General features: G+C 41.5%; 1 protein-coding gene across 1 annotated transcript; it reads right to left on the bottom strand.

Moving 5' to 3' along the window:
- Window positions 1-2,624: 2,624 nt before the first annotated feature.
- On the bottom strand, window positions 2,625-3,962 carry LOC121102844 (olfactory receptor 1030-like). The gene has a single exon (XM_040630679.1). The coding sequence runs from the start codon at window positions 3,954-3,956 to the stop codon at window positions 3,021-3,023; it is 936 nt and encodes a 311-aa protein (XP_040486613.1). The 5' UTR covers window positions 3,957-3,962; the 3' UTR covers window positions 2,625-3,020.
- Window positions 3,963-15,832: the final 11,870 nt, after the last annotated feature.

The raw sequence follows: 15,832 nt of genomic DNA, 5'->3' as shown, positions 1-15,832 counted from the left end.
CTGAGACTTTTCTTACCAGAAGGCCCAAATCAGGGAGATAAAGTTATAAGACTAAGGAGCCCCAGTGGGAAAGGAAATAGAAAATATTATCTCACATTCAGCCAATTCAGACCCTTCCTCATAACTAACTCTTTGTTTTTTAGGTCTTTGGGAAATTTATGAAAACATAGACTTAAATCCTTCATAATCTATGAATACAATATTCTTAATTTTCTACTCTGTTTTATAGAAAATCAAGGAAGCACATTGAACAAAGTCCACAAATTCAACACCTGGGAAGCCATTACAGAGAAAGCATTATGACATATTGTCTTCAGTTTTCTCTAAAAAGACCCAAAGAACTGATGAAATTTAGACCAAGTATTCATTTGCCAAGAGACATATATTAAAACATATGATATCTACTTACTGTTTTTTTCTCTTTCTAAACTAAACAGACATGGAACCAGTCCCAAAAATATTTAAGACATGGGGATGGCGTGGGGCACCTGGGTGGCTCACTTAGTTAAGTGTCCTCTTGATTTCGGCTCAGGTCATGATCTCAAGGTCATGGGATGTGGCCCTGCATCAGCTCTGAGCTGAGTGTGGAGCCTGCTTAGGATTCTCTCTCTCCTCCTGCCTCTGCCCCCCCCAACCCCCCTCTCCCCGGCCACCGTCTTGTGCTTTCTCTCTCAAAAAAAAAAAAAAAAAGAGAGAGAGAGAGAGAGGGAGAGAGAGAGAGAGAGAGGGAGAGAAACGTGTATGGCTTTTTATTGAAAACATAAATTTCTTATCTGAGTGTTGGTACGCGCTCATTTTCTTTATCTCGACTCACGACAACCTATTCCTATAGTAACGGTCCCTCGCCTGTCATGGTCCGTTGTCAGCTCTAGCTATTACTGTCTTCCCAAGAGACCAACTTCCCCGATGCGTCTCCTTCACTGGCCAGTTTGTGTTGCATTCGTGTGTCTTCCTGCCTTAAACATGTTAGCCTCCCTTGTGGCACTTGGGTGGTGCAGTCAGTAGGGCCACCAATTCCTGGTTTTGGTGCAGGTCGTGGTCTCTGGGTCATGAGATGGAGTCCCACATTGGGCTCCATGCTCAGTGCAGAGTCTGCTTGGGACTCTCTCTCCCTCTGCTTCTCTGCCTCTCCCTCCTCCCTGCTCTGCCTCTCTCTCTCTAAAATAAATAAATAAATCTTTAAAAAATGGAAAAAAAGATGTTAGTCATCCTGGAGGGGCATATTGAAAAATGGTGTTCCTGCCATGATTGCAGTAACTTCCTCCCCTCTGTTACTTCCCAACCACAGGGCCATGGCTGGGCACCATGTCCACCCATCCATTGGAATCAGGAATAAATATAGAAGAATTCAGTTTGGTTCAGAAGACAATTATGATGTTTCTGTTCTGTGCCAGGAACCTTTGTAGGTGTTGGGGTACAAGGTGAACAGATAATCTTTTTAATCTCCTGCTTCCATAATCTGTCTCTAATTATCCTTCAGCATTATCCTACCCACCTTGCTCGCTCCTCTCGTGTTTGCTATCTGCAAGCTCTCGTAGGTCCTGGCCTTGCTTCACACCTTTCCTCACTTTGTTCTTTAATCCTGGTAATACCTTTCTTTTGAATCACGGCCAACACCCCACCCCCAAGCATTCTGGAGTAGAGCCTACGATTTCAGTCTCCAGGAAGGCTGTCGGAGCTAAGTAAAAGACGTTCTAAGCGTTTAACCACTTTTATTCTTCTAAAGTACTACATCAGGAGCAGCGAGGAAACAAAAGATGCCCCATGTTATCCGAAGGGTTAACCTGGGGGCAACAGGAGCCCCTTAGCTTCTTGATTAATTTTAAATTTCTATGTAATTGAGTGGTGAGATACGTTCTTAGCTATTTTTGTAAAAAATTCAAAACAATAATCACATTTGAAAACAACTTAGAATATCTAATGGTTTATGGCAGCTTTGTGCATCTTCAGAATTATTTTGGATGAAGTATTAAAACTGACACTTGGAAAGACCTAGAATGCTCATATTCTTGCCCAAAGAAAAGAAAAAAAATTAAAAGAGATTTTTCTCGCTCCTATCCTCCACAACAGCAAGAACTTACAGATTTATATAGATCTCTAAGAAAGTGGGACAGTCAGATCTGTGAAAATAGAAATAAAGAACATGGAAAAGTATTTCTCTAGATCATTCAGATTAGTTCAGGCAATAATTTCATTTCTCAGAAACATGCATACTCTGGCCTGGTTCTCTTAGGAGACTCTCCCTCTTTCCCCTCCCTCCGCCCTCCCCACCACACTGCACTGCAGCTGTGCTTTCCAGAGCCCAGAGAAATTAAGCCCCGGCTGTTGAATAAATAACCACTTTTAGCATCTCTGAAAGCAGCCTAAACCTTATCACTTCTAATTAAACAAACAAAACCCCCCCACATTTCACTGATTCGTAGTTTTTCTGTTCTTTCCTCCCCTTATTCTTGCTATAATACTATTACTTCTACTGTTCATTTTAAACACGCAGTATTTCAACTACGTTTAGATTAAATAAGTTTTCACGATCTGGTCTTGAAACTTAACTACCATCTATTGTAATATGTTATGAAGAAATACGTTTCAAGACTAACAAGTGATTTGCTGCAATATAGGCCGTTTTAAGCTAGAAAATGCTTCTAATAACACAGTCAGTCATGTGTGGGTTTTGTACTCAGGTTCAAAAATTTATAGTTTCACCCAGAATGTTGCTTTTTGAGGATCTTTCCAGATTTAGAGTTCATATTATTACCTAATTGGTAGTAAGCCACTTCATTGTCAACAGAGGAAGGGTGTAGCTCTTAACTGTGTAGCTTGTAAATCGATTCTGATTAGTCCACGGTAATTGGTTGGATTCAATATCACCATGTCAAGCAAGTGGCCCGGTACTTTTGGTCTCTAAAAAAATCCGAGCTGGCTTGGCTGCATGGCAACGGGCCTGCAAAATTTCAACCATGTTGGTTACCCCGTGTCAGCATAGCCTACTTTCCCAAAGCTACGTTCTGACAACTCGCTCACTATGGCTCTTTGCCCTCCAGCATCTTTCTCAGGGTGTCCTTTACTTCCGTGTTCCTCAGGGTATAGATCAGAGGGTTGAGCAGGGGAATTACAAGACTATAAAACACAGAGACCACTTTGTTGTACTTCCACGAATCCCCTGCTTTGGGTTGCTGCAGGTACATGAAAAACAACGTCCCGTAGAAGATGATGACCACAGTGAGGTGGGAGGCGCAGGTGGAAAACGCCTTGCACTTGCCTTCGGAAGACTGGATTTTTATAATGGAAAAGAGGATGCAAACGTAGGAGATAAGGACGGTCAGGAGGGATCCAGTGAGATTCACTGCTGAGAAGATCAAGAGCTGCTTTTCTTTGTTGCCGGTGTCGGAGCAGGAGAGGGCCAGGAGAGGGGGGTCAGCACAGTAGAAGTGGTGGATGATGTTGGAGTCGCAGAAGGACAACTGGAAGGTCAGAACTGTTTGTATTACAGAGTTGAGGAAGCCGTAGGTGTAGACCCCTATCACCAGCTCCTTGCAGACCCGCTGGGTCATAATGGCTGTGTAGATCAGGGGGTTGCAGATAGCCATGTAGCGGTCATAGGCCATCGTGGCCAAGAGGAAGCATTCGGTGGTGGCGAAAGCACTGGAGAAGTACAGCTGGGCAAAGCAGCCTGAAAAGGAGATGGTTTTTTTCTTCACCAATAAATTTTGCAGCATCTTGGGCCCAATGGAAGATGAGTAACAGACATCGATGAATGCCAGGTGGCTGAGGAAATAATACATGGGGGTGTGGAGCTTCAAATCCACCTTGATGAGCAGAATCATGCCAAGGTTTCCCACCAAGGTGATGAGATAAATGACCAGGAACACCGCAAAGAGGGGCAGCTGGAGCTCCGGACGGTCTGTGAATCCCATAAGGACAAATTCTGTCACTGTGGTCCGATTGCCTCTTGCCATTTTGTTCTCTCTCTTGTTGGAAAAAGAAGAAATATGGCTTCAAAATGATTGGACTAAAAATAAAAGCTTCTTACCTCTTTGTTCCAATGCCAGATGACGGAAATTTGGCTTCACGATCCCAACGGTTCAAGAATGTCATGAGCCACGGGGCTTTATTCTGCCGAAACAGACTCAGAGAAGTCGGAGCCCATTCATTTTCTCTTTTGATGGAGACTGACCAATTGACCTCCAAGTAAGTTGCACCCAGTTACACACCCAGCAAGACTGTACGAGAATGCTGGTTTTCCCACAAACCCGAAATCTTACCAAATTTTAAGCCTTTGCCACCATGATGGTGAATATTGGGCAACGCATGTTGTCTTTTTAAAAATGATGAATAGGGGTTATTAGCTTTTTTTCAAACAATTATCTGCATGTGTATTTCTTTTTCACTTCGGTTCAGTCCTCTTGCTAATTTTCCTATTAGCATTTTCTTAGCTTTTTATTTACGGGGCCTCTTTGTTTATTCAGGAAATCAGCCATTGTTTGATACATGTGTTGCAAATTATTTCTTAGTTTGTCACTCAACATTGGTGTGGTATTTTTTTCCTTTGTGCTGCACAGTAAATTTTAAAGGGTTTGGCATCAACTTTATCAATCTTCTTTTTGAATTCTGATCTTTGTGACATAGTTAGATAAGCTTTCCTTAATTGAAAATGATGTTTAAAATTATCTCTTGCTCTATTCCTGGATTTACCGGATTTAATTTTTCATTACAATCTTTGCTCTATCTGGAGTTTAATTTTGACATAAAGAATGAGGTAGTCAACTCTTTTCACTTATTTATCCAAAGAGCTAGCCAGGTGTTCTAATGCCATTTGTTGGTGAAACAATTTTCCAGCTGATTTTGTTGATTTGAAACTCCAGCCTTATCATATAGTAAAACATTCATAAGTCCTTGGGTCAGTTTCTGATTCGTTTTCTTTGTAGTGTCTTCTAGAACAAGGACCAAACATTTAAATACAGTACTATAGAACTGATTTTGATATCGGGTAACAAAATTTCTCGCTATTCTCACATGTATATTTTCCAGATGAACTTTGGCATTATTTTATCAAGTTCCAAAAAAAAAAAATAATCCTGTTTTCACTTAGAATGCTATTGCGTTGAATTGGTTTGTTAATTTGCTGAGAATTGACAGCTTTACAATCAAACTTCTGTAAGGTATGTACGCCATTTATCAATGACTTTCCTAAACAGTTTTAAAGTTCTCTTTAAACTTACAGATAAACATCCTATATGTTTCTTTGAAGTCTATTTACAAATGTTGTATCTTTTTGTAACGATTGTAAAGGAAGTTTTTTCATTTTGTGGTTTAATTAAGGACTGTTTATATATAGAAAAGCTATTGATTTTTATAAATTAATTTTATAACTATCTTCTTTACTATAGTTTCCTATGATTTAAAAATAGTTCTTAGTCGATTCTTTTGGGTTTTTCATATACAGATTCGTAGAACATGAAAAAGATATGAACTTCTTCCCTCACTTCTGTATAGGATCTCTCATTCCCTCCTCTTTTCACCTTGTATTGGCTCGTCCTTCCTGAGTAGTATTAAAAATAGTGACAAAGGTGGCAATTTTTACCTTTTTTTTTTTTAAGATTTTATTTATTTACTTGACAGAAAGAGCAAGAGAGCACAAGCAGGGGAAGCAGTAGAGGCAGAGGGAGAAGCAGGCTCCTTGCTGAGCAGGGAGCCCAATGTGGGGCTCGATCCCAGGACCCTGGGATCAAATTTTTACCTTTCAGCCTCTTAAAGCGTGCTCCGAAAGCCCCAGGGGACTCTCAGGCACACAGATGACAGAACGGCCGGTGCAGCGGAACTGATGTTTGAGAAAGACAAGGCTTTAAAGAACCGCACGTATTTGGTGTGGTTAAAACACAGGCTCCCTAGAAGCAAGCCTGTCTTTGACACTGGCAGGGCCCAGGGCAAGAATAACAAATGGGGGCCTACATATCTGTGCCTTAATAAGTAAACGTTAAAAGTAAAGATAACGATTAATAAGATGTACTCTAGCCCTCCTCCTCGACAAGTACACCTTTGCAATAACCTGGAAGGCGGAATCCTTGTCGTTCCATGCTGGAAGGAGGTGGTGAGAGAACCTGCCTCTAGCCCACGCTTGTGGCTGCACGCATGTGAACGTGCCAGCCCCCATGCTTGCATCTGTTCACACCCCTGCAAAGAGCCATCCCTTGGCTTCTCTTAAGCCCTAAGTATGGGGACATCATCAGCACTGTGGCTTACCCTTCTAAGGGCGATCTGGGAAAGAGACTCTTGTAGACTCTGAGAGCCATCTGGGCATGGGATTTTAGGGTCTTGGTACCTGGAAGATGGTCTAGAAAGGAAGGATAGGATGAGCCAGGGGGTGGGGGGCACATCTCTTTGGCCTTGTCCCATGGAGTGTGGTACAGTAGGAAGAGGCCCAGAATTGCCCTAAAGAATGTGGCCAAGGCAGGCTCCCTTTTGTTTGGCTGTAAGGACAGTACTGCCTATAAGTAAATGCACGTCTGGGCTAGATAATTGAGGGCCTCACCCATTTTGAGGAGTTTGGTCTGCATCCTGTAGGAAGTAGGCAGCCTTTGGAATGAACTGAGATGGTCATGGAAAATAGAAAGAACCTCAAAAAGTGAAAGATGGATTCAAGGAAGGCATTTTAGCAAGGGACAGTTGAGCAAATGTTGAGACAGAGCAGCTCAGAGCATGTCTGGGGACTGTGAGCATCCTTTCTGTTACGAGCAAGTACATCTGAAAGACAGGAGTGAGAAGCAAACTGGATGGGGGTGGGGTGCCATATTGTAGAGCTTCCCGTGTGAGGGAGATTTTAATAACTAGATCAGTAGTGAATGTGGACCCATTAAACATCAGAGCAGAATGACTTGACTGGAGCTGGGCTTCCAGGGAGTTCCTTTGGGAGCGTGTGCAGAGTAGACTGAAGGGAGGGAGAGAGCCGTCAGTAGGGACACCAGCGAGGATGGTAAGAAGGAGAGATACCCCAAAGGCAGAGTCTGTGCTGCTTGGCAATCGACCGAGATTCAAGTTTTAAGTCTGAGAGACCAGGATAATGTTAACCTGAGAATTGATAGTTTAATTAAATTTTACCTTCTCTTTCTCTTTCCTAAGGATCTGACAGAATTTAAATACACACACACACATGCACCAATAAAGTTGAGGACATAATGAAGGGAAGAAGAAGCAGATTTCCCACTGTATTTATAACAAGTCACTGTGAGGTAGTGCTTTCATAGAAAGAGAAAGTCTGGGCTAGGAGTGGAGCAGGAGGGAAGGGGGCTGAATTCAGTCTGAGCGGTGCTGGATGGCTACCACACAGGCGCAGATAGCAATATTGACGTGGGAGCCATTAATGGGCAGAAGATGGCAGAAGCTGTGGGAATCCATGAGACCATTCAGGGACAGAGAAATAGGAAACAGCAAGGGTTCAAGGATAGATCTTCGGGAAAATTATATCTTTAAGGTCTGGGGATAGGAGCAGTCGTCATAGGTGCCCTAAGACGTCCAGGCTAGCTCATATCAGGCCATGGTAAGGAACTGTTTAAGTACGGGCGTTTCTAACACTCCTGGCTTATTTAGGATAGACATGCCCTATTTTGCTGTGGTCTTATTTCTCTCAGTAATTGCTTAAAGCAAAACCGAACATTGAGACCTTCAGGAGTCGCACATAAACAATCTTACGCAGTAAAATGTTTGTTGTTCTGGATTCTGTGCCATTTAAAGGCAAGAAGACATTCTTTCTTATTTATTTCTAGAATGGGTCAAAACTCCCTGCCTCCATCCAAAGTATAATGGTTCTCACTTCAACTGTGATGCAGAACAAGTTAGTAACTCTAGAAGGACCCAAAGAGCCAATGGACTGACTCTAGCTGTATCGATCAGCTCTTGCACGACAGAATACTTTTCCTATGTTAGTATCATTGACATAATTGCACATTTGCCAATTCAGTTCCTGGTTAATGCATTCGAATTTCTAGATTTTTTAAAATTTCTTTTTGAAGAGCAAAATACTAATTCATCATTTATCCTATGGAAATGCTTTTTTTTTTTTTTTGATTCAAAAATCTTCTAATTGAATGCTGTTTCTTAACAGTTTTCAACCCAGTATGTACTCTGATTTTCTTCATGGGAAATTTAGTTTGAGGCTTACTGATAATATTTAGTCTGTTAGTTCTTAGAATATAGCTAGACCTGATGACAAATTCTAGGAAAAACAAAATAATAAATTTCTCATAACAAATATTTGACTTGTAATTTTCTACCTAAGAGAAAACTTACAGTCCCTTTAAAAAATAAAATAGCATTCTAATTAACGACTCTCAAACTTAGTGATAATAACCAGTGATTATTTAAATACTTTTAACATGCCAAGATTCATTCATTCTACTTTATACATTATTTTATTTAGTATATAATTATCACTTCCCCCATTTTCTTAATGAGGAAACTGAGGCACAGAAATATTCAGTAGTTTTTTCCAAATTCACAAAGTAGAGAAAGTAGATGAGACAGGATGTGAAACCGAGTAGGATGATTCTAGAGTCTTCAGCCTAAACTACACTGCCTCCCCGTTATGATTTCTTTATGATACAATTTATGTATATATATTAATATCTATTTATTTGCGAATTTAGATTCCTATGAGGAAATCTAAAATGAGTTCAGTCATGCTTCTTCTTCGTTTGTTCAGGCACTTGAAAATCTACTGTGTTTAACTAATATAGTCAAGGTTTGGTAGTTGGGAGTATTGGTTTGTGTTTTGCCATTCACAGTTTGAACAATTCCAACGACTTTGTTGACTAACCTAAGAACTCTTCTTGACCCCCGGGTAGGGAGGGGCACACGAACTACTTTGAGAATCTGGTAAAAACGAAGTATGTGTTTCGGGGAAAGTCTCACTCACACAAATTCTGCATACGATTTCAGAGGCTTCCTGAGCTTATCAGGCCCGTGCTACGGTTTCCTAAGAGAACAGCACACTGACAAAAAACCCAGCTTTTCCAAGTAAGAGTCACTCAACCCTTCCCCATTTGCTTCTCTGATGGAAGCAAAGCATACCTGTCCTAAAGCCCTGTCCTCGTCACAGCCCCAGCCCTGAACCCCTTCTCTCGACTGCCTTGTAGCTTTCATCATGGCAGCCTTGGAAATGAATAAAACTTACCAAGCACCTATCAGGCAGTCAGTCAGGATTTCCAACGTTCTGGAAGCATCCACTTTGAGTATTTCCAGTGAGACAAACAGACTTCGTCATGCCTGACTGGAAGACTTGGTTTCTGTGTTCCATCCCGACAAACCTGTGAGTATTTATAAAACGTCATGAGTCTGTTATCTCTTGTTATTTCAGAGCTTCCTGGGTACCAAGGGAACACTATATACAGAGTTTCTAGGAGATACTTTACATTTGATTCAAGCCACCTTGGGGAATAAAATCCCTGAATCATCCTGGTAGCTAATGATGACAGGACTCGCATTCTGATGCTTTGGTGCAGGCACTCGGGAAGATTCTCAAGTACACAGCCTTCGGTGTGATACTCGGAACTGTCTTCATGCCCCTAGCAGGGCATGTGCAGTGAGTGGACTTGAAGTTGTGGCTGGGGAGGGTGCCCAGGGAATGTTTTCTAGGGGACAGGGTAAGGTCATGCAAAGATTATATGACTAGGATGTACATATGGGACATTTTCATTTGCAAAGAAAAGGTGGCCTTGGCTAGCATATTTATCACAACAGACAATGAAAGAGCAGTCTTCATTTTTCCTATGGCTGTATATTTCCTGTTTGACCAAATGAAGGAATAAAATCATATTCAAAGCCAGGTCAGGAACTAAATGTTCTAATGGTTCCATAGGCCTCCTTCCCTTTCTCTCTCCCTTCCCCATTTCCCTCCAGACTGAAATTGGGGCAATCGGTACACTGGATGTGGCTAGGGGCAGTTCTCCAGTTTTTGGAACCTGGCCCTCTAAGTCATTAATGAAGTGACGTGGCACATCCCATAAAGCATCACTGCAAAGCACACTGCCCTCAACGTCGGCCTTCAAAGCAAGCCAGAGCTAAGGCGAGAACAGTCTCCAACCGGAAAGCTCATTTGCTGTCTCTCTGCATTTCCCAAGTTCATTAATTCACACCAAACAGGAGGAAGCTGGGAGAGAAATGTGCTTGTGTCAGACCTAGAGACATGGTTCCAGTGGCCTTTTCCAGTCAACTTTGCCAATTTAAATAACTTGTAGCAGGTAAATGTATGACTTTTCATTCTGCTTAGAGGACAGAATTTGTAGGCAATAGCATAGAGTGAAATGTAGGTTTGATTTGCTGAGTCGAAGAAGTCCATGGTTTTGCAAATGCCATATCTGACCGCAAGCAGGTTACCCTGACACCAAGCAACAGGACTTCTATTTTGAGAGTCCCTAGGACTATAGGCCTATCGTGAAGGCTGGAGTAAGGCACAGAGGCAGAGTCAGCTGAACTACTGCCTTTTCTGTCACATCTTGTGTCCAGTCCCAGGCCAAATGATAATCAATGTGCTTTTTATCAGGAATTGGTTTTTCTATGGAATTCTAATTCTCAAATGAGCCAATTATAGGAATTACATATCTGGGGGAGAGAAGGGGGGACAGCTAGGCCTCTTAAAGGCTGTTCTTGCAGAAAGCAGGTGACACTTACATCTTGTCTGAGCAAGTGCCCAGCAGGGGGAAGGTGAGGAGAGAAACTGATACCAACAAAGCTGAGGGAAACCAGCCATGGCAGTTTGGGGCCAGAACTTACACTGTGCCCCCTTTCCCACAACTGGGAAAGAAGTTCTAGATCTAGGAGTCTCAGATAGTCACCAGCGAGATTCTGAAGGGGAAGGTATCAAGGAGAATCTCTGGGTCATGAGATTTAATTGCAATTTTTAGGAAGGACCTGAATTGAAGGAAGGTACACAAATGATTCATGCATTCAGCTGGGGCCAAACTTTAAGAGCGGACATTCTCTGGGGATGCAAGAGTCTTGGTAATGTTAACGCCTGCAGGCAGTGACTAGTAGTAAAGGTGTCAGAGGCATAACTCAAAACCGCTAATACTTTGTTCTCCTACAACCAGGAACTCATACAGGTGTGATGATTCCCTGGCTGAACTGTGAGTTGCTGGGTGCTCTGAATTACCATGTTTGCCTTGGAGCAGCTGTCGCATTTGGTCTGAGACTTAATTATACATTTAGATTTTCCTTGGTGGAAAGTCCCCATATTAACAGTGTGGAGTAAGTTAAGCAACTGGGAATGTTCACTTATACTTCTGTCCTAATGTTACCAAAATTTAAATAGGCCCGGAAGAAATGTGGGTGTTATCATCTGAGCGGAAAAGTTCAACCTTCAGAGTAAAGAAAGGCTTCTTCACTCTTGTATTTACTGTCCTTGTATTTGTGAGTCATGCCCATGCCGTGACTTCCCATTAAATGGTTCCGTTACCTGGCTTGAGGAAGGCCTCTTTATGATCTGAGAAGAGAGACAATTTGGGCTGTGATTATACTGGGGATATTGTAATTCAGATGCCTGATTGATGGCATCTGTCCGTGACTGATTTGAGTGACATCAACATATTGACCTGTAGGATTTGTTCAGGAAGGTGTACAAGAGAAAATCATTTTGCAATAAAATGATACACCTAGTACTTGGAAATTAAACTTAATTTGATGTGTATTTTCCTTCAGATAGCAAAGCCTGCAGATGAAGTAACTCAGGATTTTTGCTGTTGACTACGTAAGCTCAAAATAAACAAGGTATGTTACAAACCTGAGAAACGAATGCCGTCTGTATTTACCACCCAAAGACCCCCCCCAGAGTGCAACAGAGAAAAAAGGAGTGGTATAAAGAAAATTTTTATTTGAGAAAACAATAAACAACCACTAAATAAAATTTCTAATATGGATGGTTACTTTTGTTTTATGTAAAACATTTTGATTTTCTGCATTTGATAAATAATTATTTTTGTAATTCATAGTATCCCTGTTTCTAAGGCCATGCGACACCAGTTCAGTTTGATTATTAACAGCAAGAACTGCTTTCCTTTGAAGTACGTTCAACCGTCTTTATCTCTGGTGCTGTCTCTGGGAAATTCCTTCCCTAACAATGCCTTGAGGTGTGTGACAGGGGATTCGGTATGCTCGTGGCCAGGGTCACCCCGTCCGAGTCAGGACAAGGCTTGAGCCAGTTTGTTTTGGAATTTCAAACAAGAAAGTTGGATAGACCCAGGAATGAGAAGTGGAAAATGTAGCTAAAAAAGGGTTTCAGAGAGGAGAATCATTGGGACTAAAGCCAGGTTGGGGGAGATGAAAACAGTCCTAATAGCACTAGGGATCTTTACAGAGACACTAAAAAAAAAAAAAAAAAAAAAAAAAAGGCTGGTTCTCTGTTGATCAGAACCCCTAATATCCAAGAGCTAGAGTCCGTGGGACTCCATAAGACAAGAGATGGATGATGGTCCAGTCAGCAAGCAGCAGGAGAGAGGCTACCATTACATGTGCCCTTGAACTCAAGGGAGTCCTGGCCAGCAAGTTATTTTGGATTTCTTTACACACCACTATTGCATAGCTCACAAGGTGACCAATGGACATGGATTCGCCATAGGATACTCTGGCCAGGAGACAATCATCCCTGGTGAGCAGAGCACGTAAGAAATGAATCTGTATAAAGGTGCCCATGGCCACATCGGTTGTGCTCTGGAACAGGAGATGGTGCAGTATGCAGAAAGACAGCGCCCCCTGCAGACTAAAATGTGCATGAGACAAGGGAAATTGCAACCAAATGGGGGTATCAGAATTGTCTCCTGTGTCAGTGCCAGGCTGACGACATTCAATACTAAGAAAAACACAAAGAGGGACCTCTGATGTTCTTGATCTTCTGGGAACTCATGGAGGAGGTGTTTGGGTCTGGTGCACCGAATTTTTTCATTTTGTTTGTTCTTGAATTTTTTTCTTCTGGATGAAGGTGGGAAGTGAGAAAATAGCAGACATTGAGGAAAACAATGAATAATCAGAGGGACTGAGATTAGATGTAAATAGCTTTGCTTCAGCACAGTTCTGGTGTCAGTTCCATACAGAGAACTCCCAAGTTGTTAATGTGTACAAACAGTGAACATGATTTTTTTTTTAAATGACAATTGCTCCTATGGATTTTTTCTTGTGCTATTTTCTCTCGCTCCTTCCTTGAATTACACCACTACAGACATGCCTTCTGGTAACACTCCACCTACGTTAGAGAACAACTGTAGCAATTGATTTCTGAAGAATAAAAACATCTGGGTAAAAGGATGGTCTAAAATGTTCAATGGAAGGAATTCTGATGCTATACCATGCTTTGATCTTTATCTAAGAAGATATTAAAATATCAGCTACCCAGTTTAGTACGTGAAAAAAGTCACACACCAAGTTATATCATCATAAAATTTCAAATCCTAAAAACTTTACAGAGAGAGAGAGAGAGAGAGATTTTTAAAACGGTATTAGAAAAGCATCAACACACCTCACAACAGCTATGCTCAAAACCGGAAGACAATCCATTGGTTCAAAATGCCAATGTAAAAGTATTTCTTTCCAGCCAAGAATTCTATAACTAGCCAAATCATTACTCAGTTGTGAAAGATAGAATAAATATATTTTCAAACTCGAAAAGAAGAAGATATCACTGGCATGGCACTGTTGACATCTTCATATGACTTAAAGCATGATGGTAAGATGGATAAAGATTGAATGAATCAGATAATAAGATGTTGGCATTTGGTACTCCACATATATCCTCTCCCCATGTACAGGCACTCCAAGAGCTCACCGTGTGTTCACTGCTGGACGGAACCCTCACATCCTTTTCTTTCCTACTGCTTTCAGTACCAATTTATGTGAAAAAATGCCCTTTATTGACCAACTGAATACCTAGAACTATAGCACTAAATAGCTAATTCTTGCTTCAAATGTTACATATTCTCCTTGTATGTTACACACATGCTCTGTTACATACTCAGCTCCATGATGGTCTCCAGCCATTCTATTTCCAGAATTATTTTGTCTTATTCACAAACACATGCAGTTAAGTCAGAAGACCTTTGTGCTTCAGTCCATGTACTTAGTTATGCTCAATTTCAAATTCCTTTTTAGCACATTTCATATTGCTTTTGAATTTGTTTTTGTACTATTATTATGTGTTTGGATACTCCTCCCCTGAGTACTTAATTTGTAAATGTACGAGCTTAAAATACACTTTGTGTGTAACTTGAAAAGAAAAAAATTGAAATATTCATCCCCTTAACTATTAGAGAACTCAGCTGAGAAAAGCAATCTGATAAAACAGGACAGAACAGGACAGGACATCTGTGATGATGGAACGTGAAAATGTCGATAATTGTTTTACTGTACAACAACCTAGCAAAAGATTCGGTATCTTTCTGGCCATGGGTTATTTCTACAAAGGTCATCTTTTTATAGGAGTTTAAAAATGCCTTCTTTAGCCTCATTTATGCTCTCCTAGCTTCACTGTAAGTCAGATTCTATTTGCTTGAAACCTACATCCTACCCTTCCTAGAATCTTTCTCATCTCTCACTTAGTCGACATGTGTACATTTGCCAGAATGCAGCTGACGTGGGAGATTATTTTCAAGCCTATGTTGATTCCTGAATGAAACCTGCCCAGATGGCCCCTCTCGGTGGTGGGGCAAGCTTCAGATTCTGACAGTACTTACCAGTCATCCATAAAGCCGTTAACAGAGATTTTAGAATTTTTATTAAAGATGCCAGGTTTGTTTAATTTCAAAGAGCCAGGGAGTTTCAGGCCGCAAAGTGGGAGAAGATGAATTTCTCCAGTAATTTCTGTTTGAATGTGTGTGTGTGTGTGTGTGTGTGTGTGTGTGTATATATATATATATATATATATATATATATGGTTAAGAATGTGTATATATATATATACATATACATATATATATATAGAGAGAGAGAGAGAGAGTTAAGAATTAATGACATCCCCTGTTGGTCTAATGCCCCTGTTATCTGGGGGAGGTGCCGAGCCTTGCAGATGTATTACCTTGAGCGGTTGGGGAGACAGAGACAGGCAGAGACAGTGTCTCACCTACCAGGTCTCTGGGGCTAGTCTTCAGTTCTGCACCTCAGCTTCAGTTCCAGATAGAGGAGATGTGAATCCCTGAACTAATCCTCAGACTCAGTGCGGTCTCTGAAATTGACTATGAGCTAAGGCTGCCCTGCTCCCCAAGGAGTCATTAAAACCATCTACTCTGCACCAACTAATCCAAACCCAAAGTCTAGTTTCAGCAAAACAACTTCCACATCAAAGGTAAGTAATTGTTCTAATGAGCTTGAACATGTCTTTGCTTATAATTGCAATAAGATAAGTAAGCCCTGGCTTCAGAGCCACCAGACTAGTAGGACTGAATAATAATGATAATAAAAAATAAGAGTAGCATCAGAGTAGTAGTAGTGACAGTAAATTCTAGTGCAAACATTCTTTCCTCCTCTGCTAGTGAAAAACAGTGAGTCACAGAGGCATCTGCGACAGCTGCAACAGTGAAGGGGCCAAGGTTCCAGAAGCAGGACAGTGCCCATTTGATTTTTTTTTTTGGAGGGAGAATGAGAGGGAGAGGCAGAGGGAGAGAGAGAATCCCAAGCAGGCTCCACACCCAGTGGAGCCCCACACAGGGCTCGATCTCACAACCCTGAGATCATGACCTGAGCTGCAATCAAGAGTCTGACACTCAACTGATGGAGCCACCCAGGTGCCCCACAATGCCCACCTTAAATTGGGTTACTTGTGGGGTGGCCGGCTGCCTCAGGCAGAACTTGCCACTCTTGA

This window comes from Ursus maritimus, unplaced genomic scaffold (genome assembly GCF_017311325.1).
Source record: "Ursus maritimus isolate PB19 unplaced genomic scaffold, ASM1731132v1 scaffold_16, whole genome shotgun sequence".
NCBI classification, from domain to species: Eukaryota; Metazoa; Chordata; class Mammalia; order Carnivora; family Ursidae; genus Ursus; species Ursus maritimus.
The sequence above is the reverse complement of the archived record's forward strand: the minus strand, read 5'-3'. Positions and strand labels throughout refer to the sequence as shown.